This window comes from Molossus molossus, unplaced genomic scaffold (assembly GCF_014108415.1).
Source record: "Molossus molossus isolate mMolMol1 unplaced genomic scaffold, mMolMol1.p scaffold_m16_p_2, whole genome shotgun sequence".
Taxonomy (NCBI): Eukaryota; Metazoa; Chordata; class Mammalia; order Chiroptera; family Molossidae; genus Molossus; species Molossus molossus.
Genome location: NW_023425355.1, coordinates 49,929,603 through 49,955,360, shown reverse-complemented (window position 1 = coordinate 49,955,360; position 25,758 = coordinate 49,929,603). Strand labels below are relative to the sequence as shown.

The following is a 25,758-nucleotide window of genomic DNA, read 5'->3' as shown; positions in this document are numbered from 1 at the left end:
GGACATTTTTCCATTTTTTGTACAGACAGAGTGGGAGGGAGAGAGAGGAAGAGAGAGAGAGGGAAACATCGATGTGAAAGGGACACATCGAGTGGCTGCCACCCGCACGACCAACCAGGGCCGGGGACAAACTGCAACCGAGGTACATGCCCTTAGCGGGAACCGAACCCGGGCCTCTCCGGACCGCAGGCCAACGCTCTAACAGCTGAGCCAAACCGGCCAGGGCTCCTTTTTTTTTTTAAATAATAAAGCTACCTTGGGTAGATTGCTTGATCTTGTGTAGTTGTGATTTAAAAAATAAAGAAGACTTTTGATTTTATTTTTTAATTTTTATTACACATTACATAATACACTGCATAACCTTCTAGCAGGGGTAGATGAACATGACTAAGTCATTTTTCATCAATCAGGAAAATGCTTCCTTAATCAATGTTCTCCAAACCCTGAAAAACAATTTAAAAAGGAAAATGTAAGAACTCTGCTCCTGTCAGAGATGTACATGTACTTATTTAGTGTCAAATGTCATTCTGTTAGTCAAGTACTTTCACATCCCACAACAATAAATTGGACTGAATTTTATAATCACTAAAGTAAGAAAGAATGACTTCTAGTATTCCTTTTCTGACAGCAGCAAACATAACACTTTATATGAAAAGACCACCCCCTCAATCAGAACTAAAGTCAAATAACTATTTACCATCTGATCCTTCTATAAAGCACCCTCAGAGAGTCAGAAAACAGTAAGGTAAAACATTTTTTTTTATTTATTTTTATCCTCACCTGAGGACATTTTTTGATATTTTGTTCAGATAGAGTGGGAGGGAGAGAGAGAGAGAGAAACATTGACGTGAAAGGGACACATCGAGTGGTTGCCACCCACACAACCCAACCAGGGCCGGGGACAAACTGCAACCGAGGTACATGCCCTTAGCGGGAACCCAACCCGGGTCTCTCGGGACTGCAGGCCGATGCTCTAACCGCTGAGCCAAACCAGCCAGGGCGGTAAAACATTTTTATAAAATAACAGCCAAGCCCTCACCGGTTTGGCTCAGCAGTTGGAACATCAGCCCTCGAACCGAAGTGTCTTGAGTTCAATTCCCAGTCAAGGGCATGTACTTGCCTTGCAGGTTTGATCCCCAGCCATGGTCGGGGTCGAGTGGGAGGCAACCAATTAATGTTTCTCTCTCTCTCTCTCCCTGTCTCAAAAATCAATTTTTAAAAAGTATAGTGATTCTCGCCCAGCTGGTATGGCTCAGTGGATTAAACATCCCATGGACTGAGAGGTCCCAGTTGGATCCCGGTCAGGGCACATGCCTGTGTTGTAGGCTTGATTCCCCACTAGGGGGTGTGCAGGAGTAGGAGGCAGCCCATCAATGTTTGTCTCTCACATCAATGTTTCTCTCTCTCTAAAAACAAAAATCAATAAAACCATACAAAAATTATAGTGCTTCTTTACATATGTATGATATTGGTGCAAGAATTGGCAAACCAATGCAGTATAGAAGAGCACAGTTGTGAAACAGGCCCATGTGTATACAGAAATTTAGTTTACTAGAGTGGTATTTCAAATAAAAAATGTACTGTTCTATAAATGGATAATTGTGACAATTGCTTATCTTTTGGGGAAAAAAAGGAGAGTTAAGCCCTGGTTTCGCATTATACCTAAAAATGACCTGTAGATGGGTCAAGGCACTAAATGTGAAGAAGAAGAAAAGAGAGAAAGAGAGAGAGAGAGAGAGAGAGAGAGAGAGAGAAGAAAAAATAAACTGTAACAGTATTTGGAGAAACTGTAAGAATATATTTTTATAATCTTGAATAGGAAGCTCATTTGTAAGCAAGATACAAAACCCAACATCCAGAATGATAAAATACAAACTGAACATCAAAGTTAAAAACGGCTATCATAAGGTAATAAAGACAAGTAGGAGTCTGGGGAAAATATTTGTACATATAAAAGAGACCAAGATTAATATCCATAATATATAAAAAGCCCTATAAACAAAGGAAAAGAAAGAGAACAGAATAAACAATCAACAAAATAAGAAATACAAACAATCATTAAATGTGTGAAAGGCTGCTCAACCTTACTGGTAAACAAGCAAATGCAAACTCAGTTCGCACTGTAAGACCTTTAGCAAAATATTACCAGAACTCACCTGCACCGACAGATGCCTAGGAGCATCAGAGCCATCTTACCTTTGACATATAGTAACGATTAACTCCAGAGACACGTTTATCTCTTTCCATCAAAGTCCACTGATAAGAATAATATGCAACCCTTTTTTCCTACAATTAAAATAAATCATTATTGCAGTTTTAAGATGAGTGACCCAATAGAGGAATATTAGTACTTTAGTAACATTCTAGAATAATGGAATCATCACTGAAATAAAAATCAAATTACAATATAAGACCAGGATCCTAAATAAAATCGGACCTCCAAACTTTAAAATTAAGATGGCAATTTATACTTTCTAGTTTAACCTGCACCACTTTTCTTTTTTTTCTCCTTTCTCGCAGCCCTCATGCCCTTTTAAAGACATGACTACTTATTTGTTTGGGGATCTAATGGAAAGAAAACAGCGGTTTTGTGAAGTACAATCACAAAACCAAAAAGCAAATACATTTATACTCTGTACTCTAGAGATGATGTAAAGGACAAGAAAGAGGGGGAAATTATAATACTGAAAAACAGGATCTTGCAGTACATTTCTAAAGGCTTACAAGAGAAAATGGGGGATAAAAAAATGTCCAGGTAAAAACTTAAGGTTGAGGAAGAAGAATCAGAAGCTACCAAAATGAGGGTTAAAATAAAAACCGAGCGTGAAAGATTAGAAGTCGGAAGGAGTGGGAGCAAGCCTAACTGACGCCTCCCTCCTCTGCCGAGGGAGTTGGACCTAACCTCTACCACTCTTACTTTCCCAGGCCCCGAGTCTCTACTGGGCCCTCCGGCCCACCCTTCTCCACCCGGCAACTAGACGGGTTTTGCTAGAGTAGAAAGCCATCCCCGTCGGGCTTAATTCCGCAAACCTCCGCTTTTAGGTAATACGAAGTGGGGGGCGACCCTGGTATTCCCCACCTCGCACTGTGGGTCCGGATGCTGATGGCTTCCCTAAGCTACCGCCCATTACGTAACGTCGCCCCGGGCCGAGGCCGCCTTACCTTGCCCCCGTTACTGAACCTGTGGAGGTGCGCGGTGGCAATCCCGGGGATGAGTAAGCACACGCCCATGACGGCGAGCCCGGGGAGAATCTCGAACCACATCGCGGCAAGGTTAGCAGGGCCCGAAAAATACCTTCCAGGTCCTTAAGAGCGACTGGCTTCGACCCCTTCCCACTAAGCCCCGCGGCTGGGCGGGGTCACGTGCACCTTCGGAGGAAACGACGGTGGCCGGCAGGGCTCCAGAGTGGCGCACTCTCGCAACCTAGTGCCCCAGCTTCCGCATCGCGTTTTGGCCGCGGTTCTCGCTGAAGCGGGCGGCGTGCGGTAGCGTGAAGCAGCCCCCGCGCGCCCCAGAACGCTGAAGCCATTTCGGAGCTCGGGACTGGAAATGGCAGAGCAACTTTCTCCAGGAAAGGCTACAGACCAGGTGTGCACCTTCCTGTTCAAAAAGCCTGGGCGCAAAGGGGCCGTAGGCCGCAGGAAGCGCCCGGTTTGCGAGCAAGAGCCCGAAGACAGCAGCAGCAGCAGCAGTGACGAAGGCAGCACTGTGGTTCGCCGCCAAAAGAAGCGGGCGACCCACAATCCGATGATACAGAAGACTCGCGGCAGTGGTAAACAGAAGGTGGTTTACTGTGACTTGAGTAGCGAGGATGAGGAAGAGGGGAACGGGAACGAACCTGAGACGCTCCGTGTGGTCTACAAGTCCACCCGCTCGGCGAAACCCGTGGGTCCAGAGGATATGGGGGCGACTGCTGTCTACGAGCTAGACACAGAAAAGGAGCGTGACGCACAAGCCATCTTTGAGCGCAGCCAGAAGATTCAGGAGGAGCTGAGAGGCAAGGAAGATGACAAGATCTATCGGGGGATCAATAACTATCAGAAATACATGAAGCCTAAGGATACGTCTATGGGCAATGCTTCCTCCGGAATGGTGCGGAAGGGCCCCATCCGAGCTCCCGAGCACTTACGTGCCACCGTGCGCTGGGATTACCAGCCCGACATTTGTAAGGACTACAAAGAGACTGGCTTTTGTGGCTTCGGAGACAGCTGCAAATTCCTCCATGACCGATCAGATTACAAGCATGGGTGGCAGATCGAACGTGAGCTTGATGAGGGTCGCTATGGTGTCTATGAGGACGAAAACTATGAAGTGGGAAGCGATAGTGAGGAAATGCCATTCAAGTGTTTCATCTGTCGTCAGACCTTCCAAAACCCAGTTGTCACCAAGTGCAGGCATTATTTCTGCGAGAGTTGTGCACTGCAGCATTTCCGCACCACCCCGCGCTGCTATGTCTGTGACCAGCAGACCAACGGTGTGTTCAATCCAGCAAAAGAATTGATTGCTAAACTGAATAAGCATCAGGCTGCAGAAGAGGATGGTACTTATGATTTTCCAGAAGACCCCGACGAGGGTCCAATTCCCATTACTTAGTTTTTCCATTATTCATCAATTTCAAAATAAATATTTTAGAGATCTTAATTTGTGTCCTTCCTTTCTAGGGAAAGTGACAAAGGAAAAGGCAGATGATGAAGTAGGTTCCTGGATAGATGGCTTGTGAAAGCAACAAGGTAGGTACAATCTGTATTTTTACTTGGTATAAATGCTGCCTGTGTGTAACTTTTCAGAACTCTTTGGCATAAATTACAAGGATGGGAGATGTTTGAGAAGAAAGCTAGAATTTGCTTGAAATAACCAAAGCTGTGATGAAAAGAAAAACTGAACCTAATACATCACATTTCTGGATCACTTAATGATTTACAAAAGTATTTTCATGCATTATCTTTGTTGGTCGCCTGTGCTACTTGATAATACACACCAGCCAAAGGGTGTGTTGGGGTGGCAGGTTAGCGGGAGAATTGGGTTGGGGGACTAGTAGTTAGCACCACAGAATGCATGTATGGGAATGGTCGTTGCTCTCTTTGGAGTAGCTACGGTAACCCCCCTTCCATGGATGACTGAAATGATCGATCTATGCCATACTGCCCAATATGATAGCTTCATGTGGTGGTTGAGTACTTGAAATGTGGCTGGTAGCCACTATATTGGATATTGCAGTCCTAGACTGAATTTGTGAACCTGCAGAGGGCAAAAACCTAATATTTTATAATGCATTGTCTGAAACTGTATCCTTACAGACCCTGTAATATGGTCATCCCCTATTAAAGTTAATCTAGTCCGGCCAGTGTGGCTCAGTGGTTGAGCATCGACCCATGCACCACGAGGTCTCTGGTTCAATTCCTGGTCAGGACACATGCCCAGTTTGTGGGCCCAATTCCCAGTGGGGGGCATGCAGGAAGCATCTAATCAGTGTTCTCTCTCTCCAATGTTTCTATCTCTCCCTCTCTCAAATCAATAAAGGGAAAAAAATTTTTTTAAGTCGATCTAGGTACCTGTCTTCCCAACTAATTTGTGAACTCCTGTAACTAGCCCAGTGTTCGGCATATAATTACCCCTTAATAAATAAACCCAGAGAGGTTTCAAAAGGGAGATTGGGGCCAAATTCTTAAATCCACATGGAGAAGCTTAACTATATTCTGTAGGTAATGGAGAGATAGCAGAGTTTTGGGGAAGGGAACACAATCAGACTTTCCTTTGTAGATTTTGTGGTTGTAGGCTATCAGATAGATTGCAGGAAGATGGATGACAAGAGGTAGGGAAGCCAGTTAGACCAAATTATTAGTAAATTTTATTGATCTGGCTAGAATTTGGACTGATCCAGGAAAGAAATGCAAGAATAAATTGTGGGTTAGGATTTTTTAGTTCACATAATGAATCTATTTAAAGATACTCTTTGAGCAGCTGTTCTGTGTCAGGAACTGTGCTTGGCATAAGGGATATTAGCAAACAGTGGACACAGCCCCTGTACTCATGGAGCTAGACATCAAATAGCGACAGGTGTGATCAGTACAAGATAGAAAAGTGCACTGGACTCGGCCCAGGGTCCAAAGAGTTGCGGGTTTGATTCCGGTCAAGGGCATGTACCTCAGTTGCTGTTGGTCCGGCCCTGGTCAGGGTTGTGCGGGAGGCAACCAGTCAATTTGTCTCTCTCACATTGATGTTTCTTTCTTTCTCCCTCCTACTCTATCTGAAGATAAATAGAAAAAAAAATCCTCTGGTGAGAATTATTTAAAAAAAAAAAATGCACTGGGTTGATCTCTCAGGATAAACCCAATCCCAGCTGTGGAGAGTTCAGAATCATTAACTCAAAATGTAAAACTATTTTTTTCTTTATTCTTATTTTTTGCATTCCCATAAAAATTTTAGATTCATTCGGGTCAACTACTGCAAACACATGCTGGAAGTTTTATTGGGATTATATTGAAATTATAAATTTGAAGTAAACAGATCTCTTATACACACATTACTGCATTCTATTAGTAAAATCATAATATTAACATTGGTACAGTACTATTAAGTAATTTATAGACCTTATTCAAATTTCATCAGTTATTCTACTAATGTTCTCTTTCTGGGCCACAATACCAACGAGGGTCACACATTGCAGTTAGTTGTAATATCTCCTTAGTCTCTCTTATTTTGGAAGAACTCAGTCTTTTCTTTGTCATTCATGTCTTTGAAACATCTGAAGACCAGTTATTTTGTAGCTACCTCCCAATTTTGGTTTGTCTGATGTTTCCTTATGATTAAATTCAGGTAATTCATTTTTAGAAGGAAAACCATAGGAGAGATGCTGTACTCAGTGTATTAATGTAAAACATTCTATAACACAGTGTGTAAAGTATAGGGGGATACCTGAGATACTTGAGAAGTCTACTGGGGAAAGAGCTTAAAGAAGCATCACACAGGAAACAGCATTTAAAGGATAAGACAGAGTCAGAGCTGCACAGGAAAAAAAACATTGTAGAGGCAGATGTAGAAAAAGGAGTATACACTGCCATGGAAGGCAAAGAAGAGAGTATTAAAAAGTATCATGGAGAGATGCGGGAGGTAGAAGAAGGTAAAGGGGGGATAAATGGTGATAGAAGGAGACTTGATGTGGGGTAGTAAATACACAATACAATATACAAATGATGTATTGTAGAATTGTATACCCAAAATCTATATAATTTTATTAACCAATGTCACCCCAATAAATTAAGTTTTTTAAAAAGTATCATGGAAAGAAATATGGCAATGAGTAGCAAAATAATCATTAAAATGGTTCATTTTTTTAAAATATTCCTGAAAACCTTGGCCAGTTTGGCTCAGCAGTTGGAGCATCGGCCAATGGGCCAGAGAGTCCCGGGTTCAGTTCCCGCTAAGGGCACGTACCTCAGTTGCAGTTTGTACCTGGCCCTGGTTGGGGTTGTATGGGTGGCAACCACTCGATGTGTCTCTCTCACATCGATGTTTCTCTCTCTCTCTTCCCCCTTCCCGCTCTGTCTGAAGATAAATGCAAAAAAAATATTCCTGAGAATTTTAAAAAGTTATTCAAAAGTAGAATAAAGCTTTATGGAAAAATATATACAGCAAATAGAAAACTACCTAAAGTAATAGTCATCAAATGGGAACATTGCTTATTTTTGATGGTGTGAGTCTAGGAGATTGGTTACTTTTCTCTTTGGATTTTTCTGTCTTGCTTGAATTTTTTTTAGATTTTTAGACTATGTTTTTTGTTTTTGCTTTTGATAGTCTTTTCATTGATTTTTGTAGAGAGAGAAAGGGAGAGATAGAAACATCTATGTGAGAGAGCTACATCACTCGGCTGCCTCCTACACACCCCTCACTGGGGATCGAGCCTGCAACCCAGACATGTGCCCGACCAGGAATCGAACCAGGACCTCTCAATCCATGGGACGATGCTCAATCCACTGAGCCACACCAGTCCGACTGATTTTTACACTATGTTTAAATAATAAAGTTATATTTCTGGGGGAAAAATAAAAAGATATACATTGAATTGTTATATGTTACATAAGCTGAGAGAAAAGATCCAGGAGAAAACAAGATGAAAGGGAAAGAGTACTGCTGATGACTAAGTTCTAGAAGGGAGCTGGAACTGAGAAGCGATGGGATTAAAAAGCATATATCCAGAAGTTAGTCTCTTTTTTTTCAAATTATAAGAGAAAGTTTATTTAGAAAGTTAAAAGGTAGTAAAAGTGAGCCAGCTAGGCTGTGTAAGCCCAGAAAACAAGTTACAAGAACAAAAGAGGGGTGCTTGGGGCTTAGGAGAGGGAAAGGCAAAGGTAACTGCCTAACGGGGAAAGACCCGGCTGTGCTCCCCAGAGGAAGAGTGCAAAGGAAATTAGTTTTAAAGAGCTGAGAGAAGAGGAAAAAAATAACATTTATCTACTACTATACATTTTTAATACTACTTGTCTGTGAATCTTAAGAGAATGTATAAAATATATGCAAATAAGCATGATTCTTAGGATCCACAACATTCAGCATATTCTTAAAGGGATCATAACTCCACAAAAGTGCATAAATCAATCATATACTCAAGGTATATTTCATGTTTATAAGTTTATTAAAAGAACCGCCCAGCTGGTGTGGCTCAATGGTTGAGCGTCGACCTATTGACCAAGAGGTCACAGGTTTGATTCCTGGTCAGGGCACATGCTGGAGTTGCAGGCTCAATCCCCAGTGGAAGGCATGCAGGAGGTGGCCAATTGATGTTTCTATCTCTCTCTCCCTCTCCCTTCCTCGCTCTTTAAAAAAATCAATAAAACATAATTTTTAAAAAGTCAGAACCATTTTTTATCACCTTTAATCAAATGGTGCCACTTCTTCATAGGTAGAAATGAAAGTTGTTCTTACAAATTTTAAAAAAAATTAATTTGGGGGGGAAAAAAGCATGCCAGCATAGAAGAGCTTGTAGCTGGACTCTGAAGAAGCTAACCTAGTCTGAGGTCAGAGGAGTCTCCCCTAGGAAATGACCCTGGTGTGAAAGAGAATATCCCAGGCAGAGTAAAGTATATACCAAGGACCTAAAGTCAAGAGACTGGTTTCAGCCCAGAACTCAAAGCAGTCCAGCATGGCTGGAGGAAAAAGACAAGGTAGCTAGGTAGTCAGGACCAAAAAACAGACATTTTGAAAATCATGTTAAGGACTGTAGACTTCATCTGAAGGGCAAAAGGATGCCTTCAAAGAGTTTTAAGAAAAAAAATAAAATGATCAGATTTGAATTTTATAAAGGTAATTCTGCATTGTGGGAAATGGATTGAAGGAACCAGACATGAGACGGAAATCAGTTAGGCTGGTGCACTAGTCCAGGTGACATGTTGGTAAACAAGACTGGAAGCTGTTAATAATTCATTTAATAAGTAGTTTTGAGCATCCACTATACGGTCAGGTATTGATTGATTTAAGCACCAGAGATAGAGTCATAACAAAAGCACTCAAGTTCCTCCTCTCATAGAATTTAACAGATTTATACATACAGATACATAATATCAAATTTAGATAAATACTATGAAGAATAATAAAGCAATGTAAGGGGGTAAGAGTGCAGTGATGTGGGGAATGTTATTTCATATAGGGTGGTGAGGGAGGGCCTCTTCACCACCCTATACAAAGTGAAAATTGAGCAAAGACACAAACAAAGCAGGTATCTGGCAGAAGAGTATTCGAGAAAATATCCATATGCAAAGGCCCTGAGGCAGGAAATTACCAGACATGTCCTAGGAACAATGAGGAAGAAATGTAATTGGAGTGGACTCAGGGAAGAGAAAGGAATTCTTAAAATTAGGTAACAGAAGTCATGGAGGGAGGGAGCAGACTGTTCATAGCCATATTCTCTCAGTGAGATGAAAGCTGCAGGGAGGTTTTGAGTAGAGGAATGACATGATCTGATACTGCCTTAAAAAGGACCCTTCTGGAACTTTTGGGGGATAGAGGAAATATTTTATATCTTAATCAGGGTATCCGTTACACAGATGTCTACATTTGTACATCATTAGGATGTACGTTAATTTATGTTTCACGATATGTGATTATATCCCATTAAGAAACACCTTAAAGTCAAAGGAGAAAAAACAAATTCTGGTTGCTCGGGAGAAAATAAACCAAGCCAGAAGTGTCAAAGGATGTAGGGGACAGATTAGTTAGAAGGCTATTGCCTTTGTCCAGGTGAGAGATAATAGTGGCTCAAACCAGATGGTGGTGAGAAGGGGTGAAGGTAAAACTGACAGGGATTCTTGGTGAGTTAGATATGAGGTGTAAGATAAAGAGAAAAGTCAAGGTGACTTCAAGATTTTTGATCTGAGATGGAAAGATACACATCCAAAAAAGTTCATAAAGCACAACTTTGCAGTATAACAAGTAATTATATAGAAACACCTGCAATAACCACCGCCCTAGTCAAGAAATACAAACTGTCTTGGCAGATTTGGCTCAGTGTTGGCCTGGTCAAGGGCATGTACCTAGGTTGCAGGTTCAGTACCCAGCCCAGTTGGGGCTGTGCAGGAGGCAACTAATAGATGCATCTCACATTGATATTTCTCTCTCTCTTTCTCCCTCCCTCCCTTCCACTCTATCTAACAAAAAAAGAAAGAAAGAAAGTCAATGGGAAAATATCCTCAGATAAGGATTAGCAACAACAAAAAAGAAATACAAACTGTCCCAGATAAGAACAATCTGAAGGAGTTCATCACCACCAAACCAGTATCACAAGAAAGGTTAAAGGGACTTCTTTAAGAAGAAGAACAAAAAAGATAATAATAAAATGCTGATAACTATATACCTATCAATAGTTTAAATGATAAAACGCTATAATCAAAAGACAGGGTGGTTGAATGGAGAAGAAAATAAGACCCATACATATGCTGCCTACAAGAGAACCACTTCAGATCAAGTGATACACACAGACTGAAAATAAAGGGATAGAAGAAATTTCAGGCAAATGGAAATGAAAAAAAAGTTGCAGTAGCAATACTTATATCAGACAAAATAGACTAAAACAAAGTCTAGCCCTGCCAGTATGGCTCAGTGGTTGAGCATCGACCTGTGCACCAAGAGGTCGCTGGTTCAATTCCCGATCAGGGCACACGCCCAGGTAGTGGGCCCGATCCCCAGTGGGAGGCATGCAGGAAGCGGCCAACTGATGTTCCCTCTCATCGATGTTTCTGTCTCTCTCTCCCTCTCCCTTCCTCTCTCTCTCAAAATCAGTAAGGAAAAAAAATTTTTTAAGTCTATAACAAGAGACAAAGATATGGAAGCAACCTAAGTATCCATTGATAGATGATTGAATATGCAATGGAATATTACTCAACTATAAAAGAGAATGAAATCTTACAATTTACAACAAGATGGATGGACCTAGAGGGTATGCTAAGTGAAATAATTCAGAGAAGGACAAATACCATATGATTTCATTGTATGTGGAATCTAAAAAACAATAAATGAATAGTCAAAACAGAAATGAACTCAGATACAAATGGGAGGGGAGTTGGGGGGCTGGGTAAAAAGGTGAAGGGATTAAGAAGTACAAATTGTCACAAAATAGTCACTGAAATGTAAAGTACAGCATAATGAATATAGTCAATAATATTGTAATAACTATGTATGGTGTCGGGGGTATACTAGAGTTATTGAAGGAATCACTTCATAAGTTAAATGTCTAACCATGTTGTACACCTGAAACTAATATAATATTGATTATCAACTATAAATATAAATTTTTTAAAAGACAAAACAGTTTTGAGGTAAGGAGCAAAACAAAAGATAGGTAACAAACCCTGGTCCTATTTTGCTTTTTTGCTTAATATAAAAAAGAAAGTCACAAACCGGGCCCATTATATGTTAGCCTAGTAAAATTCTTCTATCCCAATTAGACTATATGTTTATGAATTTTGAATTAAAGTTCCAGTACAAACTAGGTATGACTTTTGGGAGGGGAGCAGAGAAAGAGGGTTAGTTACAGATTTGCTCAGAGATACAAAGTTGCATTTAAACTTGGTAAAGCAGCCTTAAGAGTCTCTTGGCTGCTATTTACTCATTTATTTTTTTTCTGATTACAATCATGTAATATGATTCCATTTCAGATTTTGAGTGAAGTTGAAATGCTATATTTCCTAAAAAACAAATAGTGTTTAAGGGGAAAAAATGGAATGTGGTAATTCTGGTCAAAAATTCTTTCTAGAATTCATGATAAATAAAAAGAATTTTGGCAGTTCCTATGTCATTATGCATTTTATAAGCAGTGTGCAATTCCTTGTGTTACAACTTGGTTATTCACTGAAAACACTGGTCTTATTACAAACCAAGTTAAATAAACAAAGCCTCCTTCAGTTTCTGCCTTGATTAGTTATTACTCGCATTCACCTTTTCTTTCACCTCACCCACAATCCCAGATATTGAATGCCAAATGTTGGTCTCACTGAAGGACAGGACATTTGACTATTTAAACATCAGCAAATGAACTCAGCTATCCTTAGTCACTGACTGATGACTCTATTTCTAGTTTTACATTTTTAAAGTAATACTATGTCCTTCCTGGAAGTTCTTTTTGCATTCCAGATTATGACAGGGACTGAAGTACAACAAAGGAAAAATGCAAAAAGTCAAGTGTCAGGACAAGTTAGAAGCATACACACATATTTAAGTAAGTCTGGTTCAAATTCCTATTCAGTAAGATGTTAATCTTTATGAAATTTTATTTTTCTTGATTGATTTTAGAGAGAGAGGAAGGGAGAGGAAGAAACATCGATGAGAGAGAACATTGATTTGCCACCTCCTACATGACCCCCACTGGAGATTTAGACCACAACCTGGGCATATGCCCTGACTGGGAATCGAACTGGTGACCTCTTGGTGCATGGGTCGATGCTCAACCACTGAGTCACATTGGCCAGGCTAGAAAATATCTTTAAACTTGAATTTCATCCTGTGTTACAAATGTAGTTTCTTTGAAAGAGATTAGGAGCTATTTTGTGAACTGTTTCTCCCCCCAGGAAAAAATCTCTAAGCCAAGACTAGGGAGTTGGAGGTGGGGTGAATGACTTGCTTCTTTCTGAGTGACATCCCCATGTTTGGAGCTGAGTATTAAGGGGGGAAAGGGGAGGTCTTCCTCTGCCAGTATGGAACCACCTTACCAGCCAGAGTAAGGGTGATCAGGGCCCCATTATTTTCACCTGCACCATGCTCAAGGTACAGCCCCTGCCCCACCAGAGGGGAGCTGGTTGAAAGAAGGGACTGCACAAGAACTATGGACAGGGCTTGCTTAAATACCTCTTACTGAAGAGGTTAGAGGCCTGGGGCCCTACTACCCACCAGATAGGAATTTATTACAGCAGCCCATTTTCATCCACAGGAATATGCTCTTAGATTTTCTTCAGACACTGTGAATGGTTGTTTTTTAAATAATCATCACTAGTAATCTTCACTAATCTTGTCTTTTTAATAGTTTCACTGAAAAGTGATTGGGTTCCTGGAGCACATCATGCTGACTACAGGAAGTCAGTTCTTCCTCCCATTTATTCTTTTAGCTCACCAAAAGGCCCTCCTTTGGCCTTATCATTTTTGAACCACATTATTAATACTGACCAATATCCTGTTCTCCTTTTTTGGGGCAGCATACGGGGAACTATGAAGGCATATCAAAATATGCCTCTCTGGGGATATTATTTTAGGCTGGTTAATTTTAAGAAAACAGCAGACATGGGAGAAGCTCTAAAAACCAGGTAGAAGTTACCCTTTGTAAAATGACACTTACTTATATTTAAAGGGAAATCTTACAGATGTAAGGGTCTTTCCCTCACTGTCACAGGAAGAGGATATCCAAATCTCTAGAAACTTTTACCAATGGAGATAATAGTGTGGACTTAAATCTGTATAACAATGTTACCCTTTCCTGGTAACCTCCCATAAGTAGTTCTCTACTCCCAATTTCTTTGTCTTCAGCTAAAGGTAGTATTTTTTTGTTGTTGTTGTTCAGATAGAGTGGGAGGGAGAGAGAGAGAGAGAAACATCGAGTGAAAGGGACACATCAAGTGGTTGCCACCCGCATGACCCAACCAGGGCCGGGGACAAACTGCAACCGAGGTTCCTTAGCGGAACCGAACCTGGGTCTCTCTGGACTGCAGGCTGACGCTCTAACCGCTGAGCCAAACCGGCCAGGGCTAAAGGTAGTATTTAAGGTGGTGGCTTCCACCTTTTGGGCAAGTTACTCAGTTTTCCTGGATCTCTCCCGTGTATATAGGAGGTATACATTTTATTAAACTTTAATTTGTTTTTCTCCTGCTAATCTGCTTCATTTTAATTTGATTATTAGATTAGCCACAAGAACCAACCTAAAATAATCCTTATGCCAAAAATATATATTTTGGGATGATAAATTCTGCTCCCCACACTTCCACATGTGAAACTTCAAATAAGAAGTTTCACATTTCAGCCTGGCCGGTGTAGCTTAGTGGATTGAGCGTCATCTTATGAACCAAGAGGTCACTGGTTCGATTCCTGGTCAGGGCACATGCCCAGGTGTCAGGTTTGATCCCCATTGGGGGCATGCAGGTGGCAGCTGATCAATGTTTCAATCTGTCTCTCCCTCTCTCTCTCAAAAAAAATCAATAAAACATTTTTTTTTTAAAGTTTCACATTTCAGAAGCTAAGTTGATAGATTGTTCCAGATTGCATTAAATCAGGCTTAGTCTTGAGACTTGTTCAGTTCAGTTAAACAGTTGTGTCTCGTTTCAGGAGGCTGTCTTTCAGGTAAGCTCCCAAAGTTAGGCAAGCAACCAGGTAATTAATAAGAGGCATGTGTGTGGAAACAAATGAAAAACAGTGGTTAATGATTGCAGCAGATTATAAAAGTTTCTGAGCCAAGGGTGCAGCCAGTCAAGAAGATTTCTAGATATTAGGGTTGAAACATCTTTTGATGGAGTGAAGGTAGGCAGTGACAATCTGATAAATTTTCCTGGTTTTCAGTTTAAATGTCTCTGGTGGTTGTTCTGCAGTAGGCACAAAGATTGTCTATGGATTAGCTATTGTGGAGATTCCCTTGGAAGTTTACATCCAGTCATGTAGTTTAAGTTTGCAGGGCTTAAGGAAAGAGGTCAGTTTTACTTCTCAATGATTCCAAGTCAGAAGGGTGGGAGAGAAGAGGAAATGTGAGTTTGGAGAGCTACCACCAAATATTTGAAGAAACTAGAAGAATTCAGGGCCCAGTCCAGTTTACAGGTAGAAAATAAAGACAATTAACTAGAATCTAAATATTTTTTTTTATCCTCACCCGAGGACATTTTTCCAATTTTTGTACAGAGTGGGAGGGAGAGAGAGGGAGAGAGAGAGAGAAAGAAACATCGACGTGAAAGGGACACATCGAGTGGCTGCCACCCGCACGACCAACCAGGGCCGGGGACAAACTGCAACCGAAGTACATGCCCTTAGCGGGAACCGAACCCGGGTCTCTCCGGACCGCAGGCCGACGCTCTAACCGCTGAGCCAAACTGGCCAGGGCTAACTAGAATCTAATATCCACAAGTATGTATTATAGTTTCTACTGAAACATATTTTTTCTCTCTAAAATCACCTGAAACCTGTAATATTTTGTTAACCAGTGTCATCCCAGTAAATCAATAAAAAGTCACCCCCCATTTTTACCAAAGACTGTCAAACTAATATTGACTAATTTGTTTGCAAAATAAGTCTAGATTCAATAAACTTGTCCTGTTATTTACATAGGAGCAGCAAGAATAACAATTAACAATATAGGCTCTTTTTTTTTTGGTGCGTGCCCCTAGCATGAACTGAACCTGGGACTCTCTGCTCCACAGGCCAATGCTCCAACCGCTGAGCCAAACCGACCAGGGCAATATAAGCTCTTTTAAATTTCTTTACTGGAAATTTTTATAAAGAATCTTCAGATGGCCCTGGCCAATTTGGCTCAGCGTTTGGAACGTTGGCCTGCGGTTCACAGAGACCCGGGTTCGGTTCCTGCTAAGGGCATGTACCTCGGCTGCAGTTTGTCCCCGGCCCTGGCTGGGTTGCGTGGGTGGCAGCCACTCGATGTGTCCCTTTCACGTCGATGTTTCTCTCTCTCTCTTCCTACTGCTCTATCTGAATAAAAAATGTAAAAATGTCCTCGGGTGAGGATAAAAAAAGGAAAAGAATCTTCAGATTGAACTTTAAAATACCTCTCAAGACCAGAAAAGCCAAGGCAAGGACTTGCCATCAGACTTTGCTTGCAATACGTATAGATTTGGTGAGTTCCTCTCTTCTTGAGGTCATCATAACATCTTGAAGTTTCTGCACCTGCCAGGAAATGATCTTCCTTACTCACCTGGTAAGGCCACTAAGAACCTTGTAAGCAAGGTGTCAAGCCAATATTTCCAAGGGTTTTATTTGTTTCTGTAAGTCAGTGTTAATTCCTGAAAGCTATCTGGTTATATCTGAGTCTATGCGTGTTTCCCTAATTTGACATTCTAGTTAAAGCCTTGGTAATATAATCAGTTTCCAATTGTGTCCTATAGAAGGAGAACAGATTCTTATTGGACTTATACAAAAAACAATATGACTATGAAAATAACAATGCTCACTGAGAGTTTCTGAATTCTGAAGGAATCAAGTAGGGAGAAAAGAGAAATGTTTCAATTCTGCTTACAAAGCATATAATTGATCAAATTGTTTTAAGTTATAGTTAGCTTAAGAGGAAAGGTTTCCTTATATCTGGGCAGGGGACAAAAATTAAAGAAATAGCAGTATTTGAAACAATTCTCATCCTCATCAGTTCATTCAGTCCTATGTAATTAAAACTTGTTTTGCTTGAATCTGTGTTTCCATTAGTTCTCTCAAGCTTGCCTGATGATTGAAGGTAATAGAGACAGTGATAATTCCAAGAAGTTTGCAACACCTTTGTCAAGGCTCATATGATTTTTGCCCAGTAAAGTGGGTGCCTCAATCACTAGACACTGTGGAAAGTGTACATCAAGTGTGAAAGACACTTTCTAACAATTTCTTTGCCACTGTAAGGGCATCAGCCTTGCAGCAGAGGAAGGCTTCAACCCATCTGGAAAATATACATACAACAATAAGAACAAATTGATAACCCTTAATAAGTGGCAGTTGAGCCCTGGCCGGTTTGGCTCAGCGGTTAGAGCGTCCGCCTGCGGTCCAGAGAGACCCGGGTTCGGTTCCCGCTAAGGGCATGTACCTCGGTTGCAGTTTGTCCCCGTCCATGGTTGGTCGTGCGGGTGGCAGCCACTCAATGTGTTCCTTTCACATCGATGTTTCCCTCTCTCTTTCTTCCTCTCTCTCCCTCCCACTCTATCTGTACAAAAAATGGAAAAATGTCCTCGGATGAGGATTAAAAAAAAAAAAAAAAAAAAAAAATAAGTGGCAGTTGAATGAAATCCAGCTTCAATGTACTATAATGGATGAGGACTATAAAAACCAAAGAAAAAATGGAATTTACCAGGGAGCCTAGCAGAACCAAGTGGCTGTCTTGGGTTTCCAGTAGCCCCAACTATTTGTTTAATTTACAGCCATTCTTTACCCATACAGTATACCCTAGGAATTTATCATCACTAATTTCACAATGCTTTCCATGCAATTTAACATACCACATAAGCCTAATCAGTTTAATATCTATTTTATAAAGAGAGAACAAAAAAATTTTGAGATGTTCTAGGGATCCTCTGAAACACCTCAAAGTTACTTCCAAGTTAAGAAAAAGACTATTTAATATTTGAATTTGGGAAAGTTTGTCAAAGTATCAAAAAGTTCTAAAGTACTTGACTAAATAGGATAATAGGTTATTACGAAACAATATTTTTTCATTTAACCAAAGTGACAATAAAATATTTTAAAAACACACCAAAGGTTACAAAATTGTTAGCAAAACTTTGTTGTTATTATTGAGATGATTCAGTTTTCTTAAGAAATCAAGGATGTGATTAAGACAACATGAAATACAGAATATGATGTTCATATAAAATAGAATTTGTTTTCTTGGCAAAAAACTTTTCACAGTACTGCATCTTAGCAAGAGCAGACCAGTAATCCATAAAAACTTTATCCTTTTAACAGAGAACACCAGACTCTAATTTTGCATCAGCTCACTTTTTTTTTTTTTTTGGTACGTGCCCCTAGCGGGAACCGAACCCGGGACTCTCTGGTCCACAGGCCAATGCTCCAACCGCTGAGCCAAACCAGCCAGGGTGCATCAGCTTACTTTTAATATTTCAATTCACTTACTTAAATTCATTCCAATCTTACTTGACCACACATAAAATTTCCTTTCTTGAGAATCCTTTTCACAGACCTTATACAAATTTTTTTGTCCCATCTAATTTGTCTCTTATTCTCTTACCCATTCAGAAATAACTTAATAACTTATTTTAGGACAAACTTATTTTCTTTTTTTGTTATTGTTGTTAATCCTCACCAGAGGATACTGCTTCCATTGATTTTTAGAGCAAGTGGAAGGGAGTGGGAGGAGGGAGAGAGAAACATCAATGTGAGAGAGACACATGGATTGGTTGTCTCTCGCTCATGTTGCAACCAGGGCCAGGGATTGAACCTGCAACCCAGGTACATGACCTTGATCGGGAATTGAACCCACAAACCTTGATCGGGAATTGAACCCACAACCCTCTGGTGCACACGCTAACACGCTAACCACTGAGCCACACTGGCTAGGGCAGGGCAAACTTATTTTCTGTTTTTCTGTTTTGTTTTGTTTTTGGTACGTGTCCCTAGCAGGAACCGAACCCAGGACTCTCTGGTCCGCAGGCCGATGCTCCAACCGCTGAGCCAAACCGGCCAGGGCCAAACTTATTTTCTTATAAGTTCCCTCAAAAAATGTATCTCTATACCTTTTCCTACTTCCTTGCATTCTAAATTGATTCCCTTATTCCTAGTAGTTTCAATTACATATATTTTGACTTTTTAACCCCTAAAATCCTCAATTTCTAATGAAAACTAAGTAACTGTGAACTGTTGAAACTGATAGCAAATCATAACAGAATATGCATAATAGAATTTAGCTTTCAGTTGAAATTATTAGGTCTTTTAAGAGTCTTAGTTGCACTGGAATTTAGTCATGTCCTAGGACCTGGAGGCCTGCATGTAAAGCAAGTTTCAGGAAGAATGTAAAAGTATGCTTTGTTTAAGACAGTAGAAGAATGTAACCTGTTAAGCATTTGATGTATTTCTCCTGCTCTTAAGATAATCACTGACTCACTGACCCGACATGTCTTTCAGAAATCTGTAAGCAGAAAAGACCACCTGGTGTCAGGAAGATCATGGACAGGATGCCATCAAGAACTAAAATGAGATTAAGAAAATTGCTGAAGCTTGCACAAGAACTGACCAATCAACACAGCCCATGACCCTGAACCCCTTAGTCAGGCTTACTCATGATATTTTACCTTTAAAACTCCCCATTTGTAAGCCATCAGTGATCTGGGTTTTTAAGTGATAGCTTCCAGTTCTCTTTGTGTGGTGCCCTAATTCCTCCAATAAAGCTACCCTAATTCCTCCACTGTAGTACTTAGTGTTCAGTGTTTGGCTCTTCTGTGTGCCGGGTGAATGAACTCTTTTATCTATAGCTTCCATTAAGATTTAATCAACAAGTTTTGGTTTTATAATACTGGGTAGGGGAAATGTTCCCCAACCAGACATAATAGCCATTTCTATTTAAACATTCAGGTAAAGTTGACATAACTTCTTTACATAATACCTGCTTAAACAATACAACTTTCATAATCTTATTAACCATGTGTTTTTTACGTTCTTTCAATCTAATTGTAGTCTGAGTCAGGGATTCACCAATGGGTTTTGATACCCAAGCCCTTTTGTCAATCTTTAACTTTATAAATCGGCCTAATGGCTGCCCCAAGAAATTGCTGGTCAGGTTTCTCATTGCAGTTTTTGCTTTTCGGCTTTTTAAACTTCTTCAAACTGGTAAATAGATCAGACATGTCTAGGCCCTTTATTTAATTTATTTATTTTTGTTCTTCAGATAGAGTAGGAGGGAGAGAGAGAAAAACATTGATGTGAGAGGGACACATCAACTGGTTGCCTCTTGCATGACCCTGACCAGGTCCAGGGACCAATCGAAACCCAGGTACATGCCCTTGACCGGAATCGAACCCATGACTCATTGGTCTAAGGGCCGATGCTCTACTGCTGAGCCAAACCAGCCAAGGCTGTTTGGGCCCTTTAATGTTGAAGGACTGAAAAAGGGTCTCTTTGGCCTGCCTAACCTTATGTTTTAACCCCAGCAATGTACACTTATCCCATTTTTTAACCTAAATATTCCCACCCTGCTAAGACAAGTCCTGTGAACCTTCCCTTTCTGTTTCCTGTTTGTTTGTTTTGTTTTTGTTAATCCTAACCCAAGGATATTTTTTTTCCAGTAATTTGTGCAGAGAGTGGAGGAGAAAGGGAGAGAGCACTGGAGTGAGAGACATATCAATTGGTTGGCATGCACCCCAGCTGGGGCCGGGGAATGACCTGCAACCCAGGTACATGCCCTTGACCAGGAATCAAACCCTCAACCCTTTGGTGTATGGGCCAGCGCTCTAACCACTGAGGCATGGAGCAGGACTGTTCGTTCTTTTTTTTTTATCCTCACCCGAGGACACTTTTTCATTCTTTGTTCAGATAGAGCAGGAGGGAGAGAGAGAGAGAGAAACATCGATGTGAAAGGGACACATCGAGTGGCTGCCACCCGCACGACCAACCAAGGCCGGGGACAAACTGCAACCGAGGTACATGCCCTTAGCGGGAACCGAACCCAGGTCTCTCCGGACCGCAGGCCGACGCTCTAACCGCTGAGCCACACCGGCCAGGGCTGTTCGTTCTTTTTTTTAAGTTTTATTTTTAATTGGTTTTAGAGAGACAGAGAAACATTGATCGGTTGCCTCCTGCACATGCCCCAACTGGGGACCGAATGCAAAACCTGGGTTTGTGCCCTGACTGGGAATTGAACCTATGACCCTTCGATACACAGGACAATGCTCCAACCGACTGAGCAACACTGGCCAGGGTTCTGTTTCCTATTTCTTTTGTTCCTATCAATATTTGCATTATTCGCCCTATTTTTTAATAACCTTTTATTTAAAAAAATTCTAAGAGTCTTTTGATTCCTCTGCCTTTTTCCATTCTCTTATTAACTTAATGCTTTTATTCGCATCTGTAAGATCCATGAGAGAAGCTGAGACAGCAAATCAGTAAGACTTCTCAACCTGATGTGTTTTTAATAAGGCTAGTCATTATAATTCTTTGCATCCACTTTTGAAATTGGTCTTTCTATAGGTACCAATGAAACAGCTGTTAGGATGAGAGCTCTCTAAAAATTTTCCAGTTTAGAAGTTTTTCCAGTTCAAAGGATGCATCATCATCTTGTTATCATTGGGGAGCACTCTTTGTCACCACCTGCTGCTGATGGGAGTGGGCTTCTTGCCACGTCTTGAAAAAAGGAATTTTCTGACACGGGAGGATGAGGTATTGTAGAAAGCTTTATTTCTGTGGAATTACACCCCTGATTTTCCAAGGTCCCATTTCCCTTCATCCTGCCAAGAAAGAAGTCCAGCTGTGCCTTTAATAGGGCTAGAATTAAAGCTGTTGCCCAGTTTCCCTTCCAAGTCTGCACACTCTAATCCAGCATCAGGCTAGCTTAATTTGTGCTCCCTGCTGCAGTCCATCAGTCCATTGCAAGCGGGGTTCACAGGACCACATGGCTATGGAAGGAACATAGGTAGGAGCAAAACCACAAGAGCCAAGAAAGCAAACTCCTTTGGGGGATTATGTATCCCCAAATTTTCATGGGCTTGCAGTGACCAATGATCTGTTCCCAGGCACGTACCTTTTCTATGTCAACACTGCTCACTGCGCATGTGCCCATCTTTCCCTTTCCCATTCCGTTCCCCCAGTAATCTGCAGGGGATGGGCCAGTGGTTGCCAGGGGAGTGTAAATTTGCAGCTTCCTGGTGAAGCTGCCCAGATGGTCATGCTTATAATGTCTGGCCTCCCTTTTGTTCCCTTCCTATTATTATTTTTAATGTTTTTATCGATTTTTTTAGAGAGAGAGGAAGGGGGAGAGCGATGTGTGAGAGAGAAACATTGATCAGCTGCCTCCTGCGTGCCCCCTACTGGGGATCAAGCCCACCACCCGGGCATGTGCTCTGACCAGGAATCGAACAGGGACCTGTCAGTCCATGAGACGTCACTCAATCCACTGAGCCACACTGGCCAGGCTCCTTTCCTATTAATAATGAGCTAATTATAATGGTATCAGTCTGACCATCTAACAAGATCAATTAATGTCAATAGCGACCGAAATCACTAAGGTTTTTGGCTTAATCAAGGAAGAGCAATTCACAAGAGAGTGCAAAGGATGCAGCCTTCATGACATCCATAAACCTACTCCCATAGTAGTCTAAAACAGTGAAAGCCCTTCATTATTACAGGTGGTAAAGCAACAAAGGTTGAGAAGAAAAAGGCCGCTTATGGACTGGCACCCCTAATGACAAATTCCTCTAAGAGTTAGCACAGTTAGACAAAAAGGCAAGAAGATGCCAGTCAAATAGCTACAGCTGCCCAATTGCAAGCCCCAGATATTACTGTGCTTTGATCCTACTGGATACAGCTTCCCAGAACCCCCAGTCTATATTGGGGTGCCAAATATATTCCAGTCTGCACAATCAGGATAGTAGAGATGAAAGAGAAAGTCAAATCCAAGCTCTCAAAACAGAACAAGACAAACAATATAAATCAAGAAAAAGTGACCATCTCGGAAAGGATGATCAGTAAATAAAAACCCAAGTCACTAGGCCCAAGAAGCTAGATTCACCCATTTCTCCTGCCAATCTAGGGAAAGAAAGGACTCAGCACTTCTAAATTCCATCAAAACCCCACAGACAGAGATCAGAGAGGCTCACAGGATAAGAATGCTTACCTCTTGGCAGCATTTTGTCAGACATCACAGAATTCTCAGCTGCAGCAGTTCCCAGCAGCTAGTGATGTCCCACCCAGTGAGTTTTCCTAACATATTTGCCAAAACTGTCAGGAAAGAAACATTTTACTCTGCCTTTCAAAGTTTTTCTGGCTTGTCTAATCAAATTAACAAGACATTAGCAGGAGAAAAACAAAATTTAGTAACATGTATACCTCCTATACACATGGGAGAGACCCAGGAAAACTGAGTAACTCTCACCAAAATGATGAAGCCATCACCATAAATACCACCTTCACCTAAAGACAAAAGAAGACCTTGGGGATGGAGACAGTTATGGGAGGTTTCCAGGAAAAGCACAGCAAACAAGAGCAAGATTGTTATGAAGATTTTTTTTTTTTTGCATTTATCTTCAGATAGAGTGGGAGGGAGAGAGGGAGGAAGAGAGAGAAACATTGATGTCAGAGAGACACATCGAGTGGTCGCCACCCACACGACCCCAACCGGGGCCGGGGACAAACTGCAACCAAGGTATATGCCCTTAGTGGGAAGCAAACCCAGGACTCTCTGGTCTGCAGGATGATGCTCTAACCGCTGAGCACCCGGCCAGGGCTGTTATGAAGATATAAGTCCATTCCTTCTCCATCAATAGCGAGGGCAGGCCTAGTAGAGTGAGGGAAACACACAGAGATATTTCATTAAAAAGTCACTCCTGGCTGGTGTGGCTCAGTGGCTGAGCATCAACCCATGCACCAAGAGGTTGCCGATTCAATTCCCAGTCAGGGCACATGCCCAGGTTGTGGGCCTGATCTCCAGTGTGGGCATGCAGGAGGTAGCCAATCGATATTCTCTCTCATCGATGTTTCTCTCTCCCTTCTTCTATCGATGTTCTCTCTCATCGATGTTTCTCTCTCCCTTCTTCTCTCTCTAAAATCAATTTAAAAAAGAAAAAAATTAAAAAAAAAAATATATATATATATATATCCCCTGGCCAGGTGGCTCAGTTGGTTGGAGTGTTGTTCCATACACCAAAAGGTTGCGAGTCAGGGCACATACCTAGGTTGCAGGTTTGCTCCCCAATAAGGGCGTGTACAGGAGGCAACTGACCAATGTTTCTCACATTGATGTTTTGTTGTAGACCAACAAGACAGACCGGACTCAGACTCCGAACTGGGTTCAAATTAAGAGAGCTTTATTAGCCGCACTGCGACTGTCCCATCCTACTCAGAGGAGAGAGCAGCCCCAAGCTCAGGGGGAGGGTTGCTTATATAGTCATATTAGGCCCTGTTAAGGAATTTGGGCCCTGGCCGATTTGGCTCAGCGGTTAGAGCGTCAGCCTGCGGTCCGGAGAGACCCGGGTTCGGTTCCCGCTAAGGGCACGTACCTCGGTTGCAGTTTGTCCCCGGCCCTGGTCGGTCATGCTGGTGGCAGCCACTTGATGTGTCCCTTTCACATCGATGTTTCTCTCTCTCTCTCTGTTCCTCTCTCTCCCTCCCACTCTACCTGAACAAAAAATGGAAAAATGTCCTCGGGTGAGGATATAAAAAAAAAAGGAGGAATTTGGATTAAGGGTATGTGAGCAAGCAAGCATGTACAGAAGCAGATATTTGCAGTTAGCTGTTATGCCTGAGGGAACAATCAGTTTCTGTGTACACAAAGCAATGGTTATCTATACAATGCAGTGGTTATCTATTAGCAGATAGTTCTTGCCATTCCCTTAAAATCCAGGGGGCAAGGTCATGTGTTTGTCCTTTACAGTTTCTGTTTCTGTTTCTCTCTTTCTGTCTCTCCTTCTTTCTCCTCCTTTCTTTCTATAAACATATCCTCACGTGAGGATATAAAAGTCCTTTACAAAGGGAAACTTCTACTTGGTGTTGAGAGCTTCTCTGATGTCTGCTGTTTCTTTTACATATGTTTTTTTCCTTTATTGATTTTAGAGAGAGGAAGAGAGAGATAGAAACATCGATTGGCCGCTTCCTGCATGCCCCCCACTAGGTATCAGGACCACAACCTGGGCATCTGCCCTGACCGGGAATCAAACCGGCGACTTCTTGGTGCATGGGTCGACACTCAAACACTGAGACACACTGGCCAGACCGTCTGCTGTTTCTTAAAAATAACCAGCCTGTGCTGGGGTCCCAGGCAATTCCTCTTAAAGGGCTTATTTGGACTTGCTCCTCTCCCTCTAGGCTCCAGTATTGCGGATGCAGCTTGAAAGGGACCAGAGACAAACGGGAAGAACTGAGTTTTTTGGCATTGGGGGCAAGGGCTGGAGAGGCAGCTTTCTCCTGGACAGGCATGCTGGTAGAGGCCCTTGTTCCTTTTCCTGAGCGCTTCCCCGGGGCAGCAGACAAGCACCATATCTAGGACTCCAGCAACCTGGCTCACACAGTTTGCCCCGCCCTCGTGATTCCCTGAGGCCCTGCCACACTCAACTTCCGAGCCCACCCAAGATCTTTCCAGTGGCTTTACTATAGGATTGGCCTATCTTGGCTCCTGCTTCAAATTTTCCTAAATTCTCTCAAACAAGCAGCATCTAGCCTCAGCGAGCCCCATACCACTCGCTAAGTGGCCTCAGGCCTGGCACTTGAAGCAGCCAGCCTAGGTTCACAACTGCTTTGCCTGGGCACCTCCAAGCCCAGGACAAGCAGCAACCATCTACAGATTGCCTTGTAGCTTATGCCGGGTGGCCTTGACCCATAGCCAGCACACCCAGTGGACCACTTCAGACTATTTGAAGGACCACCACCCAACCACC

General features: G+C 41.8%; 2 protein-coding genes across 2 annotated transcripts; one reads left to right on the top strand and one right to left on the bottom strand.

The window, feature by feature from the left end:
- Window positions 1-332: 332 nt before the first annotated feature.
- On the bottom strand, window positions 333-3,358 carry NDUFA1 (NADH:ubiquinone oxidoreductase subunit A1). The gene is made up of 3 exons (XM_036271308.1): window positions 3,163-3,358; window positions 2,197-2,286; window positions 333-443 (listed from the first exon to the last, which is right to left on the bottom strand). The coding sequence occupies exons 1-3, from the start codon at window positions 3,262-3,264 to the stop codon at window positions 423-425; spliced, it is 213 nt and encodes a 70-aa protein (XP_036127201.1). The 5' UTR covers window positions 3,265-3,358; the 3' UTR covers window positions 333-422.
- Window positions 3,359-3,406: 48 nt separating this feature from the next.
- RNF113A (ring finger protein 113A) lies at window positions 3,407-19,578 on the top strand. The gene is made up of 3 exons (XM_036270836.1): window positions 3,407-4,541; window positions 4,663-4,731; window positions 19,304-19,578. Exons 1-2 carry the CDS (start codon window positions 3,551-3,553, stop codon window positions 4,719-4,721), a joined length of 1,050 nt encoding a protein of 349 aa, XP_036126729.1. The 5' UTR covers window positions 3,407-3,550; the 3' UTR covers window positions 4,722-4,731; window positions 19,304-19,578.
- The last annotated feature ends 6,180 nt before the right edge of the window (window positions 19,579-25,758 follow it).

Bases quoted from the DNA above. Each gene is read 5' to 3' on its own strand.
- NDUFA1 (XM_036271308.1), bottom strand. From the start codon at position 3,264: ATGTGGTTCGAGATTCTCCCCGGGCTCGCCGTCATGGGCGTGTGCTTA. The intron at 2,287-3,162 runs GTAAGGCGGCCT...TTTTAATTGTAG, and splicing joins GGTTCAGTAACGGGGGCAAG to GAAAAAAGGGTTGCATATTA. The intron at 444-2,196 runs GTAAGATGGCTC...ATTGTTTTTCAG, and splicing joins ATCGTTACTATATGTCAAAG to GGTTTGGAGAACATTGATTA.
- RNF113A (XM_036270836.1), top strand. From the start codon at position 3,551: ATGGCAGAGCAACTTTCTCCAGGAAAGGCTACAGACCAGGTGTGCACC. The intron at 4,542-4,662 runs GTACTTATGATT...CTTCCTTTCTAG, and splicing joins TCAGGCTGCAGAAGAGGATG to GGAAAGTGACAAAGGAAAAG.